The sequence below is a fragment of the Lepus europaeus genome, chromosome 1 (genome assembly GCF_033115175.1).
Source record: "Lepus europaeus isolate LE1 chromosome 1, mLepTim1.pri, whole genome shotgun sequence".
In the NCBI taxonomy this organism is placed as follows: Eukaryota; Metazoa; Chordata; class Mammalia; order Lagomorpha; family Leporidae; genus Lepus; species Lepus europaeus.
Window position 1 is genome coordinate 147017094 of NC_084827.1, and position 16548 is coordinate 147033641.

Here is a 16548-nt window from a genome sequence, read left to right on the forward strand (position 1 = left end):
ACATGTATAGGAGAAGAATAATTTTTCATCTTTAGTAATGAGTTAATTTTCTTCCCGACTAGGTTTGCGTACATGGTGAGCACTGTACTTCTGAGTGTGTTGGTGAGGAGGCTGCACCTACTTCCCGTGGAGGGACAAGTTATCGAAACAAAGTATGAACTGGTAACATCATCAAGGGAAGAAGCTTGGATCACTGTCTCAAAGAGATACTAAACTTTTATGCATTTAAAATCTTTGTTAAATAGAATGAGGAAAATAACCATTTAGAAAATTTGTGTTGAGTCCTTTCATAAACCAAGAATCATTTTGTAATATAAACACCTATTAGTACTTTATTATGTAAATTTGATTTTTATATATCAGTTTGTCTTAATTGCATGATAAACATTTATAATGTCTATACCAATATATTGAAAATTTTAGAAGCATTTACTTTTAATTTTTCATCCCTTTTTATGCTATTATTTTCATCTTCTTTTTCCTAGTTTCATCTCTAAAATGAATGTCTTTACTTTTTTAATGGAGTGGAGCAGTTAAGACCCCAGCTGGGACGCCCATGTCCCGTATTGCAATGCTTAGATTCACATTCTGACTCCACTGCTGATGCCAGCTTCTTGCTGATATTCACCCTCAGAGGCAACGGGTGATGGCTCAGATAATTAGATCCCTGCCACTTACATAGAAAACCTGGATTGAGTTCTGGACTCCCAGTTTTTGACTGGCTTTGGCCAGACAGGGAAATAAAAGATGGCAAAAGACATACTTAAGAACTCTGAAGGGCCAGTGCTGTGGCTTAGCAGGTTAAGCTGTTGTCTGTAGTGCTGGCATCTCATATGGTTGCTGTTTCAAGTCCTGGCTGTTCCACTTTCAATCAAGCTCCCTGCTAATGCATCTGGGAAAGCAATGGAAGATGGTCTGATTACTTGCAGAAGCTCCTGGCTCCTGGCTTCGGCCTGGCTCAGCTCTGGTGGTTGCAGCCATTTGGAAAATAAACCTGTGGATGGAATAGCTCTCTCTCTCTCTCTGTTTCTCCCTCTTCCTTTGTAACTTTCAAATAAACAAATAAATCTTTTTTCAGAAAAGATACAATAAACAGCTTTTGTAGGATGAAATGACCAGTAAGCTTTTAGAAAAGATGTTTAACTGGGTCTGGCACTGTAGCACAGTGGGTTAAGCTCGCTCTCTCTTTCTCTCTGTAACTGACTTTCAAATAAATAAATAAAAAATAAATAAATGAAAAGTGTTTAGGCAAAGAATTATTAGGGCTATTTCAAGAATATTTTAAGTATGTTTCAAAGTTAAACTTTAAGCACCAATAACATTTATGTTTGATACTTTATTGATAGCATTGTATTTTAATCCAGTTATTTTTACTATACTATTTATGAAATTTTAAAAAAGATTATTTTATTTATTTGAAAGGCAGAGTTATAGAAAGGGAGAGGCAGTGGCAGAGAAAGAGAGAGAGAGAGATAGCTTCCATTTTGTTGGTTCACTCCCCACATGACCTCAACAGCCAGAACTAGGCCAGGATGAAGGCAGGAGCCAGGAGTTTCTTCCAGGTCTCTCACATGGGTGCAGGGGCCAAAGCACTTGAGCTGTCCTCTGATGCTTTCCCAGGCGCATTAGCAGGGAGCTGGATAGGAAGTGGAGCAGCCAGGACAAAAACCAGCTTCCATGTGGGATGCTAGTATTGCAGGCAGCAACTTAACCCATTATGCCAATCTACCAGCCCTCATTATTTATGAATTTAAAAAAATTTTAAACTGAAGGAAATATGAAGGATATTCCAAAAGTTCCTGGAAAATGTGTATTATGAAAAAAAATTGTTCATGGATTTAAAAACTCTCTTGCAGCAAAATAAACTTACTTTTTTATTCAATTTCTCCATGAACTTGTTGAAGTCCTCTGATATGCCAAGTGCAAATAGAGAGGAAAGGAAAAATATGAGAATTGTTTGCAAGTGAGCCTATTTTTAATACTGCTGAATTTCATTTTTAGTTTTAGTTTTTAGTTTCACGAATGCACCCTAGTTATTTCATGCTATGTTTATGGTTATGGTTAACTGGCTAACATTTTAGACATAGATATGCCCAGTTAACATAGAACTTGACTAATATGATGCAGACTTTATTTCTGAAGAAATATAGAATAATTAAATTTCAACACTTTAAGTGAAATTTTTTCTTAGTTATATTTTCATGTTTCTAAAAAAGCCCATTGTTAAATCTGTCCCTTTGCACCTATCATTTTATTTTCTTTTTAATGTATATTTTCACCTGCTGAAGGCAGACTGAAGGTGGGGAGGTAGAGAGAGAGAAAGAGAACTCCTTCCAGGTCTCCCATGTGGGTTGCAGGGGCCCAAGCACTTGAGCCATCATCTGCTGCCTCCCAGTGTGCATTTAGCAAGAAGCTGTGTGGGGACTGGAACCCAGCAGTGCACTGTGAGTTAATTCAGGTGTCCCGAGTGGCAGTTTAACCCGCGGCACCAAACCTCCACCCACGCTCTGTCATTTTCTATGGTTTTGTATATGTAGAGCATCCAAACCCTGGCTTGGATTCCTGCCACCCATGTGGGAGATCTGATGGAGTTCCTGGCTCTGGCCTAGCCCTAGGCACTGTGGGCATTTGAGGAGTGAACCCATGGATCTCCTCTTCCCATCTGCTGTTCCTCTTTCTTTCTGTCTATCCCTCTCACAACTGTCTGCCTTTCAAATAAATAAACCATGAAAAAAAAAAAAGAATTGTTATTAAAAATCTGTAGGGGTGTCTATAGACTCTGGGGCAAACATTTTAAGATTCTTGTAACTCTCTTTGTTTTTGTTCTCTAAGTCCAGAAAAAGCACTGTTAACCTATAAAATGTCTGTGTTCTCATGTGGTTGGCAGATTGAAAACTCCCTCAGAAACAGTTTGAGCGTATAAAGCAGCATTACAGAGTGGTGTAGCAGTCATTTAGTAGCAATGGAAAGATAACCTGGGAGAGGAATGGATGCCATTTTCAAGGGCAGACTTCTGTCATGTCAAGAAATTGATCATGGTGACCTTCATTTTCTTCTGAGCCGGTACTGTGGCTGTTTGCTACGTTACCAGGACTAATGATTAAGGCAGAAGCAGAAAGAGCTGGGAGGCTGGAAGAACAAAGCCGTTACTGTTACTACTGCAGTCAGAGGAAATCCGTCCAGACGGCTTAGGACGGTGTTGCAGTGGGCCGTTGTGAGTGACCTGCACGGACACAACAGGGATGACACTGACACTGGCAGCGGGAACCTGAAAGTAGAACAAGGGGCTGGGATGAATTTGCTATGAGCCAACTCCTTTATATACAGATCACATTTAGTTCTTAGAGCATAACAGCAGGTTCACTGACCAACTAACAGTATTCATTCCTGCTAGGAGAATGTAAACAAAGATAACTAAATACAGAATACAAAAAATAAGCATAAGACCTAAACTTCAGATTATCTTAATCTCTTCTGTGGGGTTTATTGGTAAATTTTAATTATTTTAAAGGAAGGCAATTTTTTTTTCCATTTTAAATTAACTTTATATACAGAAAACCAACTTTATATTAAGTAAAGAGTTCAACAATTTGCACGAGAAAAGAAAAACAAAAACAAAAAACTATTCTTCAACAGTTGAGACAAAGGCTGTTGAAAGTCATTGCATTTTTTTTTTTAAGATTTATTTTTTATTTATTTGAAAGGCACAGTTAGAGTGGGAGAGACAGAGAGATCTTCCGCTGGTTCACTCCCTAGATGGCTGCATGGCCAGGGCTGGACCAGGCCAAAGCCAGGAGCCAGGAGCTTCTTCCTAGTCTACCACATGGGTGGCAGGGGCCCAAGGACTTGGGCCATCTTCTTCTGCTTTCTCACGCCATTAGCAGAGAGCTGGATCGGAAGTGAAGCAGCTAGGATATGAAACACCATCCATATGGGATGCTGGTGTCACAGGCAGTAACCTTACCTGTTATACCATCAATGCCTGCCTCAAGGATGGAAATTTTTAAAAGGAAAAGGAAGGAACTGGCGCTGTGACTTAGTAAGCTCATTCGTGTTCCAGGTGCTCTTCTTCTGATCCAGCTCTTCACCATGGCCCAGGAAAGCAGTGGAAGATGGCCTAAGTGTTTGGGCCCCTGTGCCCACGTGGGAAACCTGGAGTAGGCATTGGCTCTTAGCTTTGGATTGGCCCAGGTCCAGCCATTACTAGAGTCCAGCCATTTAGAGAGTGAACCAGCAGATAGAAGACCTCTCTCTCTGTCTTTCTCTCCCTCTTTCTGTAATTCTGCCTCTCAAATAAATAAAATATTAAAAAAAAAAAAATTGGCGTTTGGCCTAGTGTCTGATTCCCGTATCTGCGTGCTTGGGCCTGGTGCCAGCCTGCACAGCGTCTTTCTAATGCAGAACCTGTGGGGTGGAGGTTCAAGTGATCGAGGTCCTAGCTCTAGTGTTGGCCCAGTTCTGGCTGTTGGAAGCATTTGGGGAGCAAATCAATAAATGAGAGTGCATTCTTTTTCTCTTTCCTGTCTCACTTTCTCTTTCTCTCTACCTCTTAAATAATAAGAAAGAGAATACTGCCAACCCAACCATGTTGTACACCTGTTTAATGTTTTTCCTATTTCCTATATATTTATTATATTCTTAACAGTATGATCTACTTTACACTTAATAAATGTAAAAAATTTTTCTTTGTAACTTCATTTTGTTTTTACTTCACTTTTACAAGGGCTTCAGTGAATACTTTTTTAAGGAATAAAGCTCTAAAATATGAGTAAAATTTAATTTTAATCTCTGGTTTGTAGAATTTTATAAACTGATAATTGTAAAACTTGAGTTGTGGGCCACTTAATAAAATGTCCAGGCAATAGACAGGTGAGTTGTGACATTTCTTCCAGTTCCTCTCCCCGTTTAATTGGTCTGCAGTCTGGGGGCTGTCTTTCTTGAGACTGGGAATGAGTCTTGTTATATCATGTGGTAGAATGCCATAAATGAATAAGTTGAGAGTGGTGACCTTAATTTTACCACTCTTTGGTAATTGTATTTACATTTAAAATGCTTACAAAGTATTTTAATTTAACCACATGATAGTATGGATTGAAACCTTTTTACTTCACCATTGTAACTATGTGATAAATAAAGTAACAAAGTATCTGTCTCCAAAACAGGCAATCAGCAAGTATTTTTGAATACAAGAATGAAATCTTTATTGGGGTCTTCTGTGTATGTGGAGTAAAGCACTTAGAATTGAAATTGCTTAATAGTGAAAAAAAATGTCCAGATAGTCAACTACTTGTAACAGTACCTTGTGATTTGCTGAGTATCCTGTTACTGGGAGTATAAAGTGATGTGCAGTTCTCTACAGTGATGCTTGAAACACAGAGTTAGATGAGAACATAGATTAGTAATAGTCTAGTTATACACAGTATCCACCAAAACAGTTGGTAAACAAGGAGTCACTTGTCCCTTCTATATTTTATCCCCAGCTTATCATTGAACCAGGAAATTTTTTTTAAAGATTTATTTATTTATTTGAAAGTCAGAGATACACAGAGGGAGAAGGAGAGGCAGAGAGAGAGAGAGAGAGAGAGAGGTCTTCTGTACACTGGTTCACTCCCCAATTGGCCGCAACAGTGGAAGCTGCGCCGATCCGAAGCCCGGAGTTTCTCCTGGGTCTCCCATGTGGGTGCAGGGTCCCAAGGACTTGGGCCATCTTTCACTGCTTTCCCAGGCCATAGTAAAGAGCTGGATCGAAAGTGGAACAGCCGGGACTTGAACCGACACCCTTATGGGATGCCAGCACTGCAAGTGGCGGCTTTACCCACTACGTCACAGCGCCGGCCCCAGGAACTGTTTAAAATAGTTTTGTTTTTTTTTTTACAAGGTAGTTAAGAGGATTATTTCCTAGTATGTATCTCATGGAACACTATCCTGTGAGAGATTCTGGAACAAACTTCCTAATCCATATTCGTTCTTAGATTCTCCATACTATATTCTTGCTCAGGTATTTAGAATACATATTGCCATTGGAAGTGCTGAGAAGTTACCATGGTTAAGCTGAATATTCCAAGTGAATCTGATGAAGGCACCCTTTTCTCCAGTAACACCTATAAAAAAATGTTCCATGAAACCGGTGTTTTATTTAAGTAGTGTTTGCTAGTACAAAAACCATTTTGTCAACATGATTTACAGACAAGGAGTTTTAAGAAACAGCTGTCTTAGCTAGTTTCGTTGTCTGTGCCTGGTCCAGAGATATTCTAGCCTAAGAATGACCACAGTCTTAGAAGCAGACCATCTGGATTCACCATTCTCTCCCTTAGCTCTGTCAGCACAGCACCTTCTACCTCTGCTGACTCTCGCCCAACCATTTCTTTACTTTTCTATTCCTACCCAGATGGAATCCAGTTGTCAGAAACTTGTACAAGATGCTGTGCTGGGCACGGGATACAGCACTGAGCAAAACAGATAACGGCATCATTACCATGTTCTGTCTTCTGGACTTCACCTGATGAGAAAGAGCCCCACATTTCATGTCCAAAGCTTTAAAATCCTTCTGTTACCTAGAGCACTCTGGTTCCTAGGTTTGGAAGTAACTCAAGGATCCATGAGGTTAGTGTCTCAAAGGAACATAGGAAGTAACTTGTAGCTGACTACATGGCAAAGAACACAGGAGGCTTCAGTTACAGGTAGTGGGGCAAGAAGCAATAAGGAATTGTTGGGGGTCAAACCAATATTTTTATTGTATAAGCAGGATACTTAAATGAGGTAACTTATCAAGGAAAACTGTCAACACTAATGATGATTACAAATACTGGAGAACTTGATAAAAAGTTTTTTTAATTTGAAAGAGAGATCTCCCACCCTTTGATTCATCCCGTAAATGCTTGGTAACAGCCAGAGTAGGGCCAGACTGAAGCCAGTAGCCAGGAACTCAATTGGGTCTCCTGAACAAGTACCTGAACCACACCTGTTGCCTAGTCATTTGTATGTTTAATATTCATTATTTGTCAAGTTGTAAGGTTGTCAGCTTAAAAGGACTGTGTAGATTATGTGGTTTTTTAGGAGATGTAGATGCTCACAATTTAAAGTTTTAGAGGGAGAAGTCTTGGTAGGGCTTTTGAGAGAAGATGAGTAGTATAATTAGGATTTCACTTTGAACCTTTCTCATAGACGGTCTTCTGAAAACATGTGCTTAAGTATGCTGCTGTTATATTCACAGGATTTCGTTAGGCTTTCAAGAAAGTGTAGATTCAGGAAGAATTTGAAAGTAATTTTTTAAAATGTTCTTGATACAGAACATTTGAGGGAGATGCAAATGTGTTTTGAATGCTAAATTTACTTAGATTTAAAAATATGTATCTTCAAGCAAAGTTGCCATGACAACCTTTCTTAATGTGTGTATAAATTTTATGTCTGTCTCCTTGAGATTTTCATCTTTTCCAGTATAGGGTCTAATCACAAGATTTGAGCACTGTGATATATTTCTATCTGGATGGTGCCCTGCAGAAAGTATATAATTTTGGAAAATACAAACCAAGCATTGGGGCAGTTCTGTAGCCTGGTGATCCCACAAAGGTAAATGTCACCTTGTTCTCTTTTTGATAGGAGATTGAAATGGTTTCAAAGCCAAGAAGAAATTCATGTAAAACCTGGAATCTCTTCTATGCTTCTGTTTTATTTAAAGGATTTATAGGATGGCCCTAGAAAGTTTGGTAAATTCCGAACCAAATCTGGTTAGTCCTAAAACTGATCCAGCCTCTGGTATCTTCTAAATCTAATCCTGAGTTGATATCACAGGATGACTCAGAACCACGAGACACCTCTCTACCATGGCACACATGGGCACAGTGACAAACCCGGGGGCTGCTTCTGGCCTGTGCTGAAGTCCAACAATTCTAGCAAGATACTTTTACCATACCTCCTTGCATCTTCTTGCCCCTTTTCTCATACCTTTGTCTCTCAGACTTCATTTTGCCTGTTAGGGACCAGGAGAAGAGGAGCAGGATTCTGGAGACCCACAGTTTAAGAGAAAAGCATTTTCATCCTCAATTCTGGTTATACAAATGCAGTGGAGTAAGGGGGTAGCCACTGGTACCTTTTAGTAAGAGTAACCATGGCTCTTATTTATGAATTTTTTTTAAGATTTATTTTATTTGAAAGGCAGACTTACAGAGAGGCAGAGAGAGAGAGAGAGAGAGAGAGAGAGAGAGAGAGAGATAAAGAATGAGAATCTTTCATCTGGTTCACTCCCCAAATAGCTGCAGCAGCTGGGGATGTGCTGATCTGAAGCCAGAAGCCAGGAGCTTCTTCAGGTCTCCCACACAGATGTAGAGGCCCAAGGACTTGGGCCATCTTCTGCTGCTTTCTCAGGCCATAGTAGAGAGCTGTATGGGAAGTGGAGCGGCTGGGACTTGAACAGGTGCCCATATGGGATGCTGGCACTGCAGGTGGCAGCGTTACTCACCACACCACGGTGCTGGCCCCTGAACTTTTAACATAGGTGCCTGAAACTTGGAGAAGCTTGCTAAAGAGCTATGTTTGTTAATGTTTTAGATTTTAATTACTCTGTAGCTTAGTTTTAAAAATTAATGATTTATTTTAACTTAAGAATCCCTCAGGATGGTTGAGATCAGAAGTATGATCTATTTGTTAGCTTTGATATGCTTAAATTTTAATAGACTGTATAATGTTATAGAACATTTAAGAGAATCCATAGATATTTTCTAATCCAGTCTCCTTTAAAAGGAAGAAGTCAAAGGTGAGGGAGGTTATTTTACATGAGAAGTGGCCTTGGCACTTACTACTTGTTTTTGCTAACTCCCTAGTCCAAAGCTTTTTTTGCTATGTAGCATGGTTTCAGTAGTTTTTTTTTTTTTAAATAGATTTATTTATTTGAAAGGCAGAGTTACAGAGAGGCAGAGAGAGTGAGAGAGTCTTCCATCTGCTGGTTCACTCCCCAGATGGCCGCAATGGCCAGAGCTACACCGATCCAAAGCCAGGAGCCAGGAGCTTCTTCCAGGTCTCCCTTGCAGGTGCAGGGAACCAAGGACTTGGGCCATCTTCTGCTGCTTTCCCAGGCCATAGCAGAGAGCTGGATTGGAAGTGGAGCAGCTGGGACTCGAACTGGTACCCATAGGGGATGCTGGCATTGCAGGCAGCAGCTTTACCTGCTATGCCACAGTGCTGGTCCTGTCAGTGTTTTCTTAAATTTCATTTTACTTGTTCAGAATATGATTTTCAGGCTAGACATTTAGCATAGCACTTGGGACACCCATAAACATGATGCCTCAAGTAATTGGATTCCTGCCACCCATAGGATAGACCTAGATTGAATTTCTAGTTCCTGGCTTTGTTGTGGTCATGCCCCAGCCATTGTGCACAACTGAGGAGTGAACCAGCAGATTGGGGTGCTCTCTCTCTCTCTTTCTCTTTAAATAAATCAAACTACATGAAAAATTAGAAAAAATTTTTTTTGGTTTCATCTAATTCTCTAAAGGAAGAGTTAGATACAAGAAAAGGCCTCCTAAAACAAGAACTGTCTAAATTAGTATAATATGCTATTGGTAACTGTAAGACTTGGGATGGTACCTTCCTAAAGCAAACCCTTAAAAAGACATGTCCAATCAATCATGATAAGATGATTTTAAAGTTTTGGGTTTATTTTTATTGCAAGAGGCATGACCGGGGTCAGAGACATTATTTGTGGGGTCCAGTGCAGAATGAAAATATAGGGCCTTGGCTGGGGCAAGATGTCAGTCTCCTCTTCTCCTTCACCAACACTTTCAATCTGTGGTGGATGAGACCCCCAAGGGACTGAAGTGTCCTGTACTGGGACCCTTCCTGACCTGAATCAGAGAGGCTCGAGAGGCCTGCCCTGTCACCTGGTGCTGCCAGCCCCAGGCAGGGGTGACTGCTTCCTTCTCCACCTTAAGGCATACAGAGCAGACTGCTTACAGGACCCTCTTCGGCTTGCTCCATGGCTCCCGCAGAGGGCTGGGGGTGACCAAGGAGAATGCACCTCCCTCCCCCCTCTCCTGCCAGTGCAATCTGATTTCTCTGGGCAGAAGGCAGCTATGCCTTGAGGAGGAGTGAGGAGAGGGAGGCCAGCAAGGCACCAAGGCACAGGGAGCTGGTCTTTGAGAACCTGTTAGGGGAGGCACAGAGCCTGTGTGCTCCAAGTCCCTAGTGTATATTCCATGGTTCCATAGGACTTCCTTTACAAAACAGATTTAAAGATAAGATTATTAAGTATTTCATGATGATGTCTGCAAAGCATTCTACCCTAAGCATAGAGCACCTCTAAGCACCTCTGCATGACTATGCACCTCTGGAAGCATCTGACCATACACAGCCTGGTGCTGTGGCTCAGTGGTTTCTGACGGCTATACTTACAGGTTTTATGCTAGTTGTCCTTGCAAATATCCATACATGTCTCACTTATGATTTATCTTTAAGTGATTTAAGCCTTTCCAGAATGGCTTAGAATTCTTTATACAATGCACAATGAAAAGACACTCAGATTTTTCTAAAAAAGGAAAATGATCTTGTGATATGCATATTTATTAAAGTTGCAAAACATTTGGGTGCACTATAGATTTCAGTCCCATTTCACCCGTGAAATTCTTAGTTATTAATTGGACAAGATTTTTCTTCTGAAAAGTAAAATGGAATCTTTTCCTGAAACAGCATAAGACCCTACGAAATAGTTCAGTGATATGAGTCACTCACTTATTCTTAGGGGCAGACATTTAGATAATAGAAGTAGTTGACAGAAAACCGTGAGAAATACATTGTTAATTCCTGTGGAGGAGGAAGGAAGAAGCTCTACTGCTGTATTTTAGGTGCAGTTAAATTCAGTGTTCTCTGCCATTTCAAAACATCAAATTTTTTTTCTGCCCTGCTCCTTTCTTTCCAAGGGGCTACATAAAATTACTTTAAACATTGGATATATTTGTCAGTTGCCATTGTGAAAGACAATGCCACATTATAATCATAAGTACTATGTATGATTAGTATTGTCATTCTTTGTACTCTGTGAATCTGATAGGTGAGTAATGCCATTGATTATTGGTGTTATTGAATATTTTTATCACATTAATCAACCATTTGTATTTATTTTATAAATTTGCCTATTCATGTCCATTTCTCTATTGCACATTTGATTTCTAAGTTCTAATATATTCTGTTTGTATTAACTGTATTAGGGGTCAGCATTGTGGCATAGTGGGTTAAGCCATCCCTTGTGAGCACCGTTGCAAATCCCAGCTACTCCACTTCCGATCCAGCTGTTAATGTGCCTGGGAAAAGCAGCAGGAAATGGCTTCTGCCAACAGTGTGGAGACCTGTATTGAGTTCTGGACTCCTGTCTTTGGACTGACCCAGCCCTGGCCACTGAGACTATTTGTGGAGTGAACCAGCAGATGAAAGATCTCTCTCTCTCTCTCTCTCTCTCTCCCCCTGTTTCTCCTCTCTGTAGATCTGCCTTTCAAATAAATATTTTTTTAAAAAAATTAACCCTTTAAACATCAGACTTTTTGCTGATTGTGTTCTCAACTATTTGTGCTATCTTTATATAGTAATTTAAAATTTTTATTACCACTTTCCCCAATAGAATCTAAAAAGGCCATCTGCATTCCAGTGTTTCCTATTTACATATATATTCTTTTAGACTTTAAATCTTCAATTTATGTGTTATTTATTTTTGTATCATGATCTAACTTATTTTTCCAACTGTTATGCAGTCATTCTAGCACTCTGTTTCTCTTTGATTTGAAATTTTACCTCAATCATTTAATTCTTACATTTATTAGAATTGATTGACTTTTTATTCTGTTCCCTTGATAACCATTAATTTTACTTTATGCACTTTTATTATTTAGAACAAGTTTTCTCCTTGATTATTCTTTTTCAGAAATATCCTGGATACTCTTTGTTTCTAGCTTTTAAACATTTTTAAATTTTATTTTATCTTAGTTAAAATTTATTTATTTGAAAGAGAAACAGGAGATCTTCCATGTACTAGTTCATCCCTAAATGCCTGCAACATCTTGGGCTGGGCCAGGCCAAAGACAGACACCAAGAACTCTATCCAGCTCTCCCATGTGGATGACAGGGGCCCAAGTACTTGGGCCATCTTCCATTGAATTACCAGGTGCATTAGCAGGGAGCTAGATCTGAAGTGGGGCAGCTGGTATTCTGGCCAGCACTATGATATGAGATGCCGGTGTAGCAAGATGTGGTTCAACCAGCTGCAACCATAACACTGGCCCCTGACCTGTTTTGAAACTGAAGTGAACAGCATCTTGTTCTTTTATTGGAGATGGCTTTGTGACTTGTGAAAAATGATTACTTAACCAGTTATATGAGGAAAGCAGGAACTATTTAATCACATACAAAAGTAATGAATTTAAAGGTAAAATGCTTAATCTTACATGGATTAGAAGGAGCTAATAATTTTAAAACACTGGAACAAATTTGGATTATATATCCTCACAAACTCATAAGTGGACATACTAGATACAATTAGACATATTAGGTACAATTAAAAATCTTCTGTGTTTGTCCTAGCAGTTAGTCCCATATCTGAGTGGATTCAATACCCAGCTCTGGCTCCTGACTCCAGCTTCCTGGTAATGCAGACTTTGGGAGATAGTAGTGATGACTCAAGTAATCGGTTTTCTATCACTCATGTGGGAGACCTGGATTAACCTCCTGACTCCTGGCTTTGGTGTCACTCCAGCCCTGGCCATTGCTGGCATTTGGGGAATGAACTAGAGAATGGGAGTTCTTTATCTTATCTCTCTGCCTTTCGAATAAATACATACTTTAAAAAATTTTATTTTTCCTTTATTAGAATGTCAGAGACATGGGGCCGACGCTGTGGCATAGCAGGTAAAACCACCGCCTGCAGTGCCAGCATCCCATATGGGCCAGTTTGAGTCCTAGCTGCTCTACTTTTCCTCTCTGTTAACTCTGCCTTTCAAATTAAAAAAAAAAAAAAAAAGAAGAAGAACATCAGAGATACGGAGATCTTCCATTGAATGGTTCACTTCCTAAAAAACTTGAAACAGCCAGAGCTGGGCCAGGCTGAAACCAGGAGCCCAGAAATCAATCTGGGTCTACACATGGGTGGCAAGGACCCGGGTACTTGAGCCACCACCTGTTTTCCAGGGTGTACATCAGCAGGAAACTGGATTGGATGCAGAGCTGGGATTTGAATTCAGGCACTCTGATGGGCTGCTGCCAAAAGCTCACCCAAATAAATAAAAATTAAAAAAACACTTCTGAGGGCCAGCGCTGTGGCATAGTAAGCTAAGCCTCTGCCTGCGACACCGGCATCCCATGTAGGGGCTGGTTTATGTCTCGGCTGCTGCTTTTCTGATCCAGTTCTCTGCTGTGGCCTGGGAGAGCAACAGCAGATGGCCCAAGTGCTTGGGGCCTTGCACCCTGGCTCCTGGCTCCGGATCAGCCCATCTCCGACCATTGCAGTCATTTAGGGAGTAAACCAGCAGAGACCTTTCTGTTTCTCTCTCTCTGTGACCCCACCTCTCAAATAGTCTTTTAAAAAAATTCTTATACTAGAGGCCTTGAAATGTGGCTTGACTCAAAGGTAATGAGTTTGTTTACTTTTAGATTGATATATTTTTTTTTTTGAAAGGCTGAGTGATAGAGAGGTAGAGACAGAAATCTTACACACACTGATTCACTTCCCATATTGTAGCTATGAGCAGGTTTGGGCCAGGCAGAAGCCAGAAACTCCATCCTGGTCTCCCTTATGGACAGGAACCCAACACATTTTCCACTGCTTTTCCTTATGGACAGGAACCCAACACATTTTCCACTGCTTTCCCAGGTGCATTAGCAGGGAGCTGCATTGGAAGTGAAGCAGTCGGGATTCAGATCAGTGCTTTGATATGGAACACTGTTGTCACAAGCAATGGGTCAACCTGCTGTGCTCCAACACTCGTCCCGAATGTGCTTATTTATTTATGTGTGTCTATATGGAGAAGTTCACCTGAAGTGTGCACTACCATCATCATGGTCATTTTCTGAGGTCCTAACTGTATGTTAGTATGACGGTTCAGCTGAAAAGTTGTCCAAATGAGCAGATTTCAGGTACCTTTATCCAGTTACACAAGTATGGGTAACTGCTGGAGGATTTGCATGAGTTACTCAGTTGTATGTTTGATTCAAAGAATTATGTCTCTTTTAGAGCTTTTGTGGTTGTTTCCTTTTTTTTTAATTTTAACCAATTTTGGTGGCAGTGAAAGTGTCCACGAATGTCTGGATCTGCTTAGTGGTAAAAGCCACTCTGGGTTGAGATTTCCAGCCTCCAGACTTCGGCTTCACAGCCCCTCGTGGGCAGAAGGGCGTCTCATGGGCACCACCTGTGAACTTGTTAGAAACAAGCTAGGCCAGACCAACTGAATCAGGCACTCCTAGGGTGGGCCCAGCAGTTTGTTTTAGTAAGCTCTGCAGGTGATTCCACAATGAGAACGCTGTCCTGAGTTTAACCCTTCATCTCTTATATTAAAGAAAGTCACAGAGGTTGTTACAAATAAAAGTGCTAGACCCCTCCCTTAGTAATTCCCAGGATGATGAATCATCTCCCAGTGAAATGCGTTTATTGGGCCAACTGCTAAGCAGTATGTGAAAGGATGCTGGTGGGAACCAAGTGGGGGCTGGGAGAAGATTCTGTCCACCCTTTAACTCACCTGGTGGGCTTCTTAAACTTGAGGTTTTTATCCATTGAAGTTGAGTCTGAAAGAAAAGTTTGAGGTAATGTTTTAGTCACTTGGTTATCCATGTCTTATTCCTTGAAGCAAGCTGATGTGGCATTTAAGTAACTACTACCCCAATTCCATCATTCCTGCTGTCTAATGAGCCTCTAGGTATGACCCTGCAGTTTTTATTTTTAATAAGCTTCTCACTCTTGAGGGCCACTAATACAGGAAATGTTTAAAGTGGTTGAGAATAAAACCAGTGGTACTAGGCCAACATTTTCAGTGGCAATCATAGATTTTGCTGAGGCACATATCATAAAGCCAATAACATTAAGGTCTGCTCCAGAAACTTGCAGTTGTGTATTAAAATGACTTTTTGAGATGGTCTAATAGTTTTTCTTCTCATCTGAAAACAGGATAAATTTGCTAGGGCAAGAACAAGTGTTGAAGCCATAGACCTGTTCTAATCTAAGATGGTATTCCCTGGAGTTAACCTTGACTTTCTGCCCTAGAATAAACTAAAGCTCATGGCTCACTACCTCAGAAGTTGTCAGGAGATTTAGTTTTTCACGACTACACTGTATAGGGTGGTCAGACTTAGGAAAGAAGATACAGGATCTGCCGAGTAAGAACAGGGTTACAAATCTGCAAGATCCAAATGATCTGCCTTGCATTTTTTACTAGTAGTTAACATTTTTCAAGGTGTTTTCACATCATTTTATCCGCGGAATAGCACTGTGAAAATCAGTACCAGCAAAATTTTTTAAATACTGATCCTACCAAGGATAAAAATCGAGGTTGACAGAACCCCAGTAAGGAGAGCGAAGGCGGTCAGCAAGGAACGGAATCCCAGAAGGCAAGCACAAAAGGCTGAGGCCAGGCCGGCAAACCGGGGTGGACGGAACCGGGGCCAACCCGGCGGGGGCCACGGGCTTGGGGGGCGGCGGCGCAGGAACGAGGGGATGCGGTCACCGCAGTGGACGCTCAAACCCAGAGGCTGAGGTCAAGATAAAGAGGAAAACGAACTCAGGGGCCAAGTTTCGAGAACTTTACGCCCGAGCTGAAGAGGTGTGATCTTTGACAGACGACGGCCCCGAGAGCCGGGGCTGTCATCGCCTCCGGCCCGCGGCCAGGAGCAGGCCGAGGGCCTCCCGCGGAGGGCGCCGCGCAGCGCGCTCCCGCCCGGGTAACAAAGGCCGCGCGGGGCACTCCCCGAGCGCCCGACGCGCACAGAGGGCCGAAGGGTTAACCGCACCGGACTCCCGCGCGCATCCTGGCCCCCGCCCCGGCCGTCGCTAGGAGACGCCGGAAGTGGGGGAGGGGCGGGCGGCGCGGGCGCGGGTGGGAATCTTTCGCGGGCGCTCCGGGGTGGAGGCCGGGGAGCGCGCGTGCGCGTGCTCGGCCGGCCGTCGCCGCGGTGACCGGCCTCGCCGTCCGCCGGCTCGCGCCCCGCCCCCGTCCCCGCCGCCCCCTCCCCTGTGTCGCGCGCTGGGGGTGTCGCTCGCTCCTCCCGAGTTGCGGCCGCGGTCGCCGCGGCTCCTCCTCTCCCAGTCTTGGGTTTCCCTGGCGCTGCCGCCGCCGCCGCCGCCGCTACCTCTGCGGACTGTATGAGGAGGAGGCGGCGGAGGATGTGAAGATGGCGGAGCTGCAGATGCTGCTGGAAGAGGAGATCCCGGGGGGCCGCCGGGCCCTTTTCGACAGTTACACCAACCTGGAGCGGGTGGCCGACTACTGCGAGAACAACTACATCCAGGTGCGACGCCTTCCCCGGCTCGGGCGCCCGGGGAACTCCCGAGCTGAGGAGCGCGCGCGCCTCGGGGCGCAGGGCGCC

The 16548-nt window shown here is 42.4% G+C and overlaps 2 protein-coding genes and 1 long non-coding RNA gene across 11 annotated transcripts in view; 2 read left to right on the forward strand and 1 right to left on the reverse strand.

Moving 5' to 3' along the window:
• LOC133759224 (cytochrome P450 20A1) overlaps window positions 1–4866 on the forward strand; it is a 63718-nt gene extending 58852 nt beyond the window's left edge. For both annotated transcript variants that reach the window (XM_062190172.1, XM_062190178.1), the window contains one exon: window positions 63–4866. In XM_062190172.1, coding sequence (XP_062046156.1) covers window positions 63–213 — 151 coding nt within the window. In that variant the 3' untranslated portion in view covers window positions 214–4866. The remainder of the gene's footprint in view (window positions 1–62) is intronic.
• LOC133759241 (uncharacterized) lies at window positions 3181–16518 on the reverse strand. The gene is made up of 5 exons (XR_009865884.1): window positions 16429–16518; window positions 14709–14754; window positions 6042–6101; window positions 5300–5364; window positions 3181–3268 (listed from the first exon to the last, which is right to left on the reverse strand). It is a non-coding gene; the product is annotated as an uncharacterized LOC133759241 (long non-coding RNA).
• ABI2 (abl interactor 2) overlaps window positions 16219–16548 on the forward strand; it is a 113522-nt gene continuing 113192 nt past the window's right edge. For 2 of the 8 annotated variants that reach the window (XM_062190122.1, XM_062190125.1), the window contains exon 1: window positions 16221–16470. In XM_062190122.1, the coding sequence (XP_062046106.1) occupies window positions 16354–16470 (117 nt within the window). In that variant the 5' untranslated portion in view covers window positions 16221–16353. Of the gene's footprint in view, window positions 16471–16548 lie in introns of all 8 variants that reach the window. The other 6 variants (XM_062190111.1, XM_062190144.1, XM_062190131.1 and 3 more) reach the window with 5 other exon arrangements.